Genomic DNA, 12,218 nt, shown 5'->3' on the forward strand with positions numbered 1-12,218 from the left:
TAGTTCATCAATACATGGCACTGGTAGCCTCTCCATTACATGTCCATATAGCATCACCCTTTTCTTACGGTATTTGCTCCCACAAGAATTGCAACCCGCAAGACACTGCCATCAGTTCAGAGACTACTAAATCACCCGAAATGGCTGCTTGCTAATGAGAAAAGAAACACTGCAGACTTGATAAGTTGAGCTATCATACCCCAGAGTCTCCCATTGAGGAATTACTCAGTACTATCATCCATCACAAGGCGGGAATAGCTTGGAGGTGATGTAACTCCACTAGGCTAGGCACCACAATCCACCTCACCCAAATACAGGACAACCGTACACGTACTGCAGCTAATCCAGTAAGGCTAGGAATACTTTAGCAAATAATTCACTTCCTGACCACCCTCCCAAAGCTTATCCACCATATTCAAGGTACAAGTTAAGAGTGTAATGGAAAACTCTTCAATCACCTGAATCTGCAGTTCCTACAACACTCAGGAAGTTCGAACACAAACTAAGCAGCTGTCTTCTTTATTGACACCTGATCTATAAGCAGAAATCAGTAACGCCCTCCATCAGTGGTGAACCATTATTGAGTGTACACACAATGCAAGCTGCACTACAGAAACTTACCAAGGCTTCTTCAATAGCACTTTCCAAATCCATGACCTCCACTGTCTAGAAGGAGAAGTGAAGCAGGTACACGAGAACATCACCACCTGCAAGACCCCCTTCCAAGTCATGTGCCCATCTTGACTTAGAATCATATCATTCTCCATCATCACTGGGGTAAAATCTTGCAACTACCTATCTAAATAGCACTGCAAGAGTACCTATGGACTTGAGATTATTTTCCAATGCATAGTTATAGCAGGTTAATTGTGGTTAAATGAGAAATCTGGTAACTTAAGCATGTGGCATTTTGTCTGTGATTGCTTATTATCCAAGATAGCCCCTCAAAGGTGAGATTAACCAAATGGCCCACACTAACAAATTTACTGGTGGAGTAAACTCCCATTTTGTAATAACCTTTGAAGTGAAAGTCTTTAGTATACAGGCAAAGTTTTGTGTTTAAAATTGGCTTCATTTTATAACTACATTACTTTGGAATGACGTTGTGTAATTAATTACATACAACAATTTCTTAAGACAATCTAGGCTGTAAAATTTCAGTGATAAGGTTTGATTCTTGGTAAATGACAATCTAAACAACCAAAGGCTTTCCAAAATTTCCTTTTATTAACTTGTTCTAGGCAGCAGTTATTACATAAATAAATGGTTATTTTAACTTTAAGATATTGATGGTTTTAGAATTCACCAGAACATTTGGGTTGATATTTATGACTAGAATATGACACTACATACCTCTAAGCACACAAAAGTACTTGGATAGTATTTCCTTACTTGGCTTACTAAGTTTATGACTTCCTACTAACAGGGAAAACTTGGAAGGAAAAGGTGTACCCTGTCATTGATAATTTTGTGAACCAGTTGGGAGACAGTCATATTATTAATATAATTTCTATCACAGTTAAGAAACTAATCAGGAATTAAAGCACACACTACCTCACCAATCCAAGACTGATTATGTGCTGTCCATGCATCAGCAAACCAGAGTTCAGGATACCATTATTTGCCAAAATGAACACTCCAAACTTAAAACAGTGACATGTATATATTTGAGCTCTCAGCAGCAGGTGCCAACAGCACAAGTAGCAAGATCCATTACAAGTAGGCCAATGTATCGTTATCACCTTTGTGGTCACAACAGGTGCAAACTAGATCCCACTGAATAGAAGCTTTACCAGTGGCAGATGTGCAACTCCTAACATTTCAAGCTATTTGATGGATAATTATCAACAGCATGTCCAATAATCTAAAAAAAACAACTGCATTGTTATAAATATCCAATTTCATTGAAATATACTAAACATGCCTCCAATTATTATTACATCCAGGTTCTTGATTAAAAAACTAAGATAGAGAAACATCTTTCAGGAGGTTGATACACCTACATAATGCCAATTTAAGTCTTTGCACATTTCCTTGACACAAACCAAGTTGATGTTTCTCAGGACGTACCTCTAAGACTATTACTGTTCTTACTCTTTTGCCCAGAACAGATGGCCAACACACCAAAAGGCTACTTTCTAGTATTTAGAATAATCACTTCAGTGCACTTTACTTGAATTCAAGGGAATTTTTTTTAAAAAAACTATGTTTTAAAAATTTTCATTCTACAGATTTACACAAATCGGAATCATTCCTAGCTCTAGATGTCTAACATCTCTTACCAGGTGACACATTGCAATAGCAGTCTGAGAGTGGTTGACTGCATACACAACCAAGGATGGTAGGCATTTATTAATCGTGAAGAAAAGGGCAATACTTCACTTACATAAAATAAACTCCTTTAATTAATTATATATTTTCCATCAGTAAACCAGACTGCATGAAGACACAATTTTATTAATATTACATCTGATATTTTTCATATCAGATATCTGACCTCATCTGTTTAACATAGGTAGGACTAGGATTACATCCTATCTCTTCACCCTTCAGGCACTCTGCCTGTATTCCTGATGAAGGGCTTTTGCCCAAAACGTCGATTTTCCTGCTCCTTGGTTGCTGCCTGAACTGCTGTGCTTTTCCAGCACCACTCTAATCCAGAAATATGATTACATCCCTAACCAAGGCAATATTTTCTTAATCTCTGTTGTTAAAAAAAAAATTGATGGTGTCTCTTAAGGTATTTTTGTATGGTGCTAATTTTGTATTTACCTTTCCAATCTTTGGTTGCCACTCAAGTCTACAGATTGATGTAGCACGGTTCACCTCATTGAATTTAGTTAATAGTGGCCAACTTGCTACACGTGTCTACAAAATAAAAAATAAAACTATTATTGCACATATTAAATGTATTTTACTTCAAAACAGATTTTATAGGATTCAATAAAAGAAAAGAAATTATAATGAATGTGACAAGAATGCAGAGTTAAAATCCATAGTGCAATTAAGCTTTGTATACATACCACCTTTTAGTACAATTTTATCCGAAACTAGCACTGATGTACATTAACTACATGACCTCAATCGTAAAGCTTGTCCAACTTACTTGATCAGCAATTTTCCAGACACAAACTGCTCCATCGCAACTAGAGGAAGCCTGTAAACATAACATGACTGTTACCTGCTTAATAATTTAAGTACTGAACCATGAAAATGTTTTGCATATATTTAAATATTATAGTCATTTATAATATCAAAAGTTCAATTGCGAGTTTTTAATAAGAAATGTCAGCAATGCAGCGAGGCAGAAAGAATTATTGCACATGAGTTGTAAAACCAAGAAAAGAAGTCTTTCTCCAACTGTCGGGAGTGTTGGGCGACGTTACTGTGAAGATTTTGGTAATTTTACACATTGCCTTTATTTACAAAGAAATATATTTGAATTGGAAGTGTTTTGAAACAAAAGGTTGATTCCTGGGATAAATGATGGTCTTTTAAGAAAAGTTTGAGGAGATTGGAGTTCATAAGAGTGAGAGGTCATCTTATTGAAACATACAGAATTCTAAGGACCTTGATAAGTTAGATGCTGGGAGGATATATTCCTCCTCATGGACATGAATCTGGAATAGTTTCACAGGGTACAGTTTCAGAAGAGGTGAGGATAAATTTATTTTCACACAAGGGTCCTTAATCTTTTGAATTCCATATCCCACAGACCAGAAGAGGCTGAGTCATTGAATGTAGTCAAGGTTGCATTAGACAGATTTTTGATATAATTAGGTCAAGGTATTTTTTGGAAGTGGGGCAGGAGTGTGACTTTGAGGCCAAGATTAGCCCTAGCCATGATTTTATGGAATGGTGATGCTTATTTGAAAGTCCATTTGGCCTATTCCTGCTCTGATTTCTTAGGATTTTAATATGAACCCAGAACTGTAAATATATTTTAGCACTCATTAGTCTTAGTTTAAAATAACTTTATAGCCTATTACTGACAGATCTTGAATGGATTAAGGTGCACTAATATTTTATTACCAAAAATAAATCCTTTGGATCAAAGGCAACACTGAGGATAGGACCTTCATGACCTCGAATAGTCTTCTGCTGACTGTTGTCCTTGGTCTCAATGATCTTCACCATAAAGTCACTGCAAGGGACAGTCATGCAATTACCTACTTTGTACATAACCAGAGGCAATATTCAGATCCCACATTAAGAAAATATGTTAGTCCTCTTCATTATCAGAAAATAAAACACATAACTTAAATATATTGCATTCAAAATCAAAAATACCCTTGATGTTACATCTGCATCCTTTTACCTTTCCCTTTCCAAAAGCTGATGTTTAAAATTGTTAATGGTTACCTAAAATCTATTACATGGTGATCATTTGCAATATAGTGTAGCATTCTCCAAACTTGCATTACCTGGAACCAGCAGCAACACTGGTTGCAGAAGTATTGAAGACGACGTGGTTCACTTCAGCAGTGAAGCGAGTTAAAATACCATCTGGTAAACCCTCAGGGAAGGAGTGAACTTGAACAATGTTGTTAGAAACAGTTGTAACAAGCATTCCATTCTGAAGGCAGAAGCAAAAATATTTTTCAATTATTAATCTCCTTAAATCATAAATGATGACATACTCTTGAACTGCTTCATGCATTTCTAGAGAGAAAATTATTTTTATAAAATATTGCAAGATATTACTCATTCTTAACTTGCAGTTGAAATGCTAAAGTTAACATATGAATAATGCATTCATGATAAACCTGAGATTGAAAATTTCTTTCCTAAGACTATTAGTTTTGTAAAAGCTGATGATATTTTGTTTTAGATTTTTACTGTTGTTATTTATTGTATTAGTTATACTCCATTGATACAATCATTAGGCACCACAATACCATAGGAGCAAGTGGCTTCCAGTTTTCTCTCCCCCCAATTGAAGTACAAATCAAACTAATATTTGGATTAAAGAGCCCACATTAAAATGTACCAGATGCATAAATGTAAGATTACAAAATAAATGTCAAATCAATAAAATACAACTATGACAAACATTCAATCGACATGCACTGTTTTCATGACAGATTTTGCCTAACCATTTGAATTTTAAATCTTCAACTTCTGCCATCCTGTGAATATTTCTGCAATGCTTGCAAGGATTCAAGAATTATTCAGTTCTGAGTAGTACTGGTCATTTTCATTCCTCCACTTTCAAAAGCTTGACATGGTCATGAACAACAGTCTCCTGATTATTAATATTTTGTAGTTAACTCAGGTATTAGCTGTATTCACAGAACTTTTAAAAAATTAATAATGCTGAAAAGTTGTCACTGCCAAAAGTAACTGGCTACCTATTATATTCATTATAAATTGTTATGCTTGATCAAGTCAACTTGGGACATAAACAATTTATAACTTTGGGGAATTATTTTAAAAAAGAATCCTTAAAAGGTAAAGCAAACACCTACCCGGAGAGCCAGTGAATAAATTTTTTCACCCACATTGATTGATTTGGGATCGTCATCATCCAGACTTTCCCATATCCTAATGTCTCCATCACTGCCACCAGTTACTATGAATCTGAAAGTTCAGAAAGATTAACAAAATGAGAGATCCTGAAGTCTTTGTAAAGACTAATCAGTCTTGATAATGGATGCTCTCTTGCCTTTCAGCTTCATGAGCTTCAGCAAAACAGGAAGCCACTTCAGTAATGAAGGAATGTCCAATATGAGATGAAACTCAAAACAAAGATTCTTGGGTGGATGCAAGAGATTCCATAGCACTGCTGAAAAAGCATCAGCAGAACTCTCCCAGTGTCCATATAAATATTTATCACCACTAATAAGACATACTGACTGGCAATTTATCCCATTCCTTTTTTGCAGACAGATTTGTGCGGTCAATCCAAGGAGTAGATCTATACCAAATTCATTTAATTATGATTTGGACTGGGATGTACAAAATTAAAAAATCACAACACCAGCTTTTAGTCCAAAAGGTTTATTTGGAAGCACTAGCTTTCGGAATGTTGCTCCTTCATCAGATGGTTGTGGAGTATAAGATTGTAGGACACAAGTTATAGCAAAAACCTGACATGGTCATTAACAACAATCTCCTGATATTAATATTTTGTAGTTAACTTCAGATCTTAGCTGTATTTACAGGACTTTTAAAAAATTTACTAATGCTATTAATTCTGTGTCCTACGATCTTATACTCCACAACCACCTAATGAAGGAGCAACGCTCCGAAAGCTAGTGCTTCTAAATAAACCTGTTGGACTATAACCTGGTGTTGTGTGATTTTTAACATTTAATTATGGGCATTTTGTTACAGTTGCAAAAGGGGAAGTATGGACCAAATTAGCCAAATAACCCAAAAGAATTATCAATGAGATTTCACTTCTTGTAACTTTTACTTTAACACAAGTTAGAATCAATATAAATATGAACTAACAAGTGATGTATTAAAATTAAAAAGTAAATGTCAATTTTAATAGTCTGTAAAATAAAGATATAGCTTTTTTGAAAAAAACTACAAGCACCTACATAACTGCCAGCAGACATTAACTGCAGATTGAAAGGGAAAAGAGACAGTCCAGGCAATACAAGGGACTGAAAGGAAAAATAGATAGTGAAGTAAATTCAAACCAAAAACTGTGGATGCTGGAAATCTGACAAGCAGAAATTAGAGAAACTCAGCAGGTCTGGCAGCATCTGTAGACAGAAAGCAGAGTCAATGCTTTAGGTCCAGTAACCTTTCATCAGAACTCTGTGTTTGATGATATGATTGAATAATCATGTATAACAGTTTAAGTATGGTTGGATCGTATTATAACGTGTACTAACATGGAATGTGAACTGTGCAAAACTAAATGGATAGAGATAGGAGTGAGTAAAGTACGACATTTTGATTGGAAATTATTTGAAGAAAAAGTCAATTAGAAGCTGTTTATCTATAAAACTGGAATAAAACCTTTGTTCTTGTGTGACACTGAAAATTTTGGGGATTCAACAGTCCAAAAATCCTATTACAATGGCTTATCATAATGTTTTAGAGTATTGGGAATTCAACAGTTAAAAACTCCCTATTATAGTGACTTACTATAATGGTTGACTGTGAAACTGTCCTTTGGCAGGCTGAGACTGGAAATCACTGCAGGTGTCTGGCTATCTCAGAATTATAGGAATTGTCTGGAGCCATTCACGTATTTTGCTCCCTGCCCTTGGGCAAAACTAATTGTTTCCTTGGATAAGACCGCCCGTCCTGACTATAGGCCTTATTATCCTGCACCTCCGCCCTCAAACCCCACCCCTCCAACCGTAACAAGGACAGAACCGCCCTGGTGCTCACCTTCCACCCTACCAACCTTCGCATAAACTGCATCATCCGCAAACGGACCCCACCACCAGGGATATATTTCCCTCCCCACCCCTTTCTGCAAAGACGGTTCCCTCCGTGACTACCTGGTCAGGTCCACACCCCCCAACAACCCACCCTCCCCTGCCACCGCTGGAATTGCAAAACCTGCACCCACCCCTCCCCCCTCACCTTCATCCAATGCCCCAAAAGGAGCCTTCCACATTCAAAGTTTCACCTGCACATCCACCAATGTCATTTATTGTAGCTGTTGCTCCTGATGCGGTCTCCTCTACACTGGGGAGACTAGATGCCTTCTCACAGAGCGCTTTAGGGAACGTCTCTGAAACACCTACACCAATCAACCCCACCACCACATGGCCGAACACTTCAACTCCCCCTCCCACTCTGCCAAGGACATGCAAGTCCTGGGCCTCCTCCACTGCCACTCCCTCACCATCCAACGCCTGAAGGAAAAACACCTCATCTTCCGCCTCGGAACACTTCAACCCCAGTACATCAATGTAGACTTCACCAGTTTCCTCATTTCCCCTTCCCCCACCTTACCCCAGTGCCAACCTTCTAGCTCATCACCATCCTCATGACCTGTCCTATCTGCCAATCTTCCTTCCTACCTATCCGCTCGATCTTCCTCTCTGACCTATCACCTTCATCCCCACCCCCACCCACCTATTGTACTCTTTGCTACCTTCTCCCCAGCCCCACCCCCCACCCATTTATCTCTCCATATCGGAGGCTCCCTGCCTTCATTCCTGATGAAGGGCTTTTGCCCGAAACGTCAATTTTCCTGCTCCTCGGATGCTGCCTGAACTGTTGTGCTTTTCCAGCACCACTCTAATCTAGACCTTATTGACTGCCTTCTTTTCTATCAACATACTCTTATTAATAGGTAAGGAAGTATGTGAATACCAACAATGACCACAATTCAGGATCCTATTAGCTACTTCCTTACCTTTAACACAAGATTATGTGAATAATATAGTAACAGGCTCATGTGAACAACTCAGTATTTGTAACAGGAAAATAGCAATCCCTAGTCATTGTAACGTTGAGAAATTCCTGTTTTAATAATGTAATAGCAATTAACCATGTGATGTTAAGATATTTGTAACAGTCACACCTGAATGATATATAAAGTGCACTGCTTGCATGTAATGTTCAGAGATTCATCAAGGGGTACCATCACAAGGATATGAGATTCCTTTGGTGTCACCCCCAGAATCTCTTGCCAGCTATCCAGAAATAAAGGTTTATTTCTCTTTATACTGAATTTTGTGTCATCTGGAATTAAGAGTGCACAATACAAATTTGATGTGTACATCATTTTCTTGATGTATAACTCTTCCATACGTGCATGAATAAACATTTAAAAGAAAAATATGCGAGTCTCATCTCGTCTACGAGGAAATAAACGGTAGAACTCACCCTTTCAAGAGATATTTGGGTGGCCTTATATGAAGTTAAATCACGAAATTATCATGCAGTTATAGTAAGCATCTAGAAGGGCAAATGATTTGGAGAGACTTAAAACAGCTGGAGTGGATAGTGTGCACTCTATAGGAAATGGCCTTCTATAGCTGGCTTTTACTTCAGGACAGGAGAAGCAGCTAACTGGTGAGCTTTGCTATGATTTTCCACCACTTGCAGAATGGCAGGTCAACTCAACCAAGTGGAGTGTTCATTCTGCACTATGTTTGAAGTCATGGACACATCACTTGTACCAGACAAGGATAAATGCAGACCGGACACAGATTATAAACTCTGGGCTCAAGTCATTGTTGTGCTCCTGCAATAGGAGTCTATGTGGATAGCATGTTTACAAAAGTGATTACATTGCAGTTAAAAGCGCACAGGCAACAAGGGAATGGGTGACTACCAAGCAGTCTAGCAGGACCAGACAGTGCAGCAGTTTCCAGTCTATTGAGTATTTCATGTTCAATGCTGGTGCAACTGATGATTCATCAGGAAAGTACAGCCAGAGACAAGTTAGTGGCACCACAGTTATAAGGAGCTCCTACTGCATTTATACAGAGTTCTGGTAAGACCATGTGTGGAGTTCTGTGCACAGTTTTATTTCTTCACCTTAAATGAAAGATTTACTTGCCTTTCAGTGATTGCATCAAAAATTCATTAGACGGATTCCTGCGATAAAAGCACTGATCCTGAGATTTCCCCAAAGTCTATCCATCATGTAAAACGCACAAGTCAAGAGTATAATGGAATACTCCTCACTTGCCTGGATGGGTGCTGCTCCAAGAACATTCAAGAACCTTGACACCATCCAGGACAAAGCAACCTACTTGATTGGCGTTACATCCATTCCCTCTACCATCCATATTCAGAAGCAGCAGCATGTACTGTCAACAAGAGGCACTGCAGAAATTCACCAAAGATCTTTAGACAAACCCACGACCAATTCCATCTAGAAGGACAAAGACAGTAGATATGTGGGAACACCACCACCTTCAGGTTCTCCTCCAAGCCACTCACCATCCTGACTCGGAAATATATCACCATGCCACTACTATCAATGTGACAAAATCCTGAAATTGCCTCTCTAATGGCATTGTGGGTCAACTACACCAGGTTCAAGAAGGCATCTTAAAAGCAAATGATGGCCAGCCAACCAACCACGCTCAAATCCTACAAAATGAATGAAAAAAGCAAGCAATCCTTTGAGAGATTAGCCAGATCAGAACAATATTCTCTTGAGTTTACAAGAATAATAGGTGTTTGCTCGACAACATACAAAATGTTTATTTGGGCTTGATAGACTGTTTCCTCAGGTGAAGACAGTCAAAATACAGATCATAATTTCAGGATAAATGTCACCCTTTAGCGATGAGACAAAATTTCATCGTTCAAAAGTTTGTGAACCTTTGAAATTCTCTACCCCAGAGGTCTAGGCTTTTAATCATTGAATGCCTGCATAGAGGTCTACAGAAAAAGGATTCTTTGGCCTATCAAGATTGTGCCAGTCAAAAACAAAGCTGAAAAATGTGTTGCTGGAAAAGCACAGCAGGTCAGGCAGCATCCAAGGAGCAGGAGAATCGACGTTTTGGGCATAAGCCCTTCTTCAGCCCTGAAGAAGGGCTTATGCCCGAAATGTCGATTCTCCTGCTCCTTGGATGCTGCCTGACCTGCTGTGCTTTTCCAGCAACACACTTTTCAGCTCTGATCTCCAGCATCTGCAGTCCTCACTTTCTCCCAGTCAAAAACAACCACCCTAACGATTCTAATCCTATTTTCCAGCACTTGGCCCATAGCTTTATGTACCTTGGCAGAGATTCAAATTAGAGATTAAATAGAGTTTGCAAGTTTTGAGAAGATTTGTTGCTCAGGCTGAGGTTCTGGATGCAGATTTGCTCGCTGAGCTGGCAGGTTCATTTTCAGACGTTTCATCACCATACGAGTTAACATCTTCAGTGAGCCTCTGAACAAAGCTTCGACCTGAGGTTCACTGAAGATGTTAACTAGTATGGTGACGAAATGTCTGAAAATGAACCTTCCAGCTCAGCGAGCAAACCTACATCCATTGAGAGAGTTTTGGGCACTAATGAAATAAGGAATATGGGAATTAGGTGAGAAAGTGTAATTGATGGAGAAGGCTTTCCAGAATATGAATGAATAATGCAGTGGATCCAAGGAGCTTATGTTTTATTTTCATTTGAGATACTTGGGAGAAGATAGAAAATGAAGAATTTCCAAGTGACACTTCAATTCTAAAGTTGAGAAAAGGCCTCAAGTAACAATGATCTGCTGAGCCAATGGGCTGAGAAGTGACAGATGGAGTATAATTTAGATAAATGTGAGGTGCTGCATTTTGGGGACGCAAATTTTAGCAGGACTTATCCACTTAATGATAAGGTCCTAGGGAGCGTTTCTGAACAAAGAGACCTTGGAGTGCAGGTTCATTGTTCCTTGAAAGTGGAGTCGCAGGTAGATAGGGTAGTGAAGAAGGTGTTTGATATGCTTTCCCTTATAGGTCAGAGTATTGAGTACAGGAATTGGGAGGTCATATTGCGGCTGTACAGGATAATGGTTAGGCCACTGTTGGAATATTATGTGCAATTCCAGTCTCCTTCCTATCTTGAAAGAGTTCAGAAGAGATTTACAAAGATGTTACCAGGATTGGAGGATTTGAGCTATAGGGAGAGGTTGAACAGGTTAGGGCTGTTTTCCCTGGAGCGTCGGAGGCTGAGGGGTGACCTTATAGAGGTTTATAAAATCATGAGGGGTGTGGATAGCATAAACAGACAAAGTCTTTTCCCTGGAGTGGGGAAGTCCAGAACTCGAGGGCATAGGTTTAGAGTGAGAGTGGAAAGATATAAAAGAGACCTAAGGGGCAATTTTTTCATGCAGAGGGTGTACGGAATGAACTGCCGGAGGAAGTGGTGGAGGCTAATACAATTGCAACATTTAAAAGGCATCTGGATGGATATATATATATATAGGAAAAGTTTGGAGGGATATGGGCCAGATGCTGGCAAGTGGGACTAGATTGGGTTTGGCATGGACGGGTAGGACCCAAGGGTCTGTTTCCGTGTTGTACATCTCTATGAATCTATGCTCGTCCCAGAGTCATAACTGACATAAAAGGTTCATAAAATATCAGTGCGTGGCTACTTAAAACGGAACAAGATGTTGAGTTCAACCAGGCCAGGTTACAACAAGTTAACTTACCTTCCACTCTCATCAAAACAAACACCCGTATATCCATCTGGGTGAGCATATCGCATTGGTTTTCTCTCAGCTGGCATCTTGGGTTGATGTGTCCTAATCAAAAGGAAAATAATATTCCAAAAAAGTAAAATTTCAGACAGGTTTGTAGGTATTGC

The 12,218-nt window shown here is 38.8% G+C and overlaps 1 protein-coding gene across 3 annotated transcripts in view; it reads right to left on the reverse strand.

Moving 5' to 3' along the window:
* Nucleotides 1-12,218, reverse strand: part of wdhd1 (WD repeat and HMG-box DNA binding protein 1) — a 66,451-nt gene that overhangs the window by 43,579 nt on the left and 10,654 nt on the right. For 2 of the 3 annotated variants that reach the window (XM_087989871.1, XM_087989870.1), the window contains exons 2-7: nucleotides 12,064-12,156; nucleotides 5,469-5,580; nucleotides 4,425-4,576; nucleotides 4,033-4,144; nucleotides 3,107-3,157; nucleotides 2,773-2,868 (exon numbers count right to left, since the gene is read on the reverse strand). In XM_087989871.1, the coding sequence (XP_087845997.1) occupies nucleotides 2,773-2,868; nucleotides 3,107-3,157; nucleotides 4,033-4,144; nucleotides 4,425-4,576; nucleotides 5,469-5,580; nucleotides 12,064-12,140 (600 nt within the window). In that variant the 5' untranslated portion in view covers nucleotides 12,141-12,156. The remainder of the gene's footprint in view (nucleotides 1-2,772; nucleotides 2,869-3,106; nucleotides 3,158-4,032; nucleotides 4,145-4,424; nucleotides 4,577-5,468; nucleotides 5,581-12,063; nucleotides 12,157-12,218) is intronic. The other variant, XM_087989872.1, reaches the window with a different exon arrangement.

The sequence above is a fragment of the Chiloscyllium plagiosum genome, unplaced genomic scaffold (assembly GCF_037043375.1).
Source record: "Chiloscyllium plagiosum isolate Xiang-an unplaced genomic scaffold, Cpla_swu_hap1 HiC_scaffold_8, whole genome shotgun sequence".
NCBI lineage: Eukaryota > Metazoa > Chordata > Chondrichthyes > Orectolobiformes > Hemiscylliidae > Chiloscyllium > Chiloscyllium plagiosum.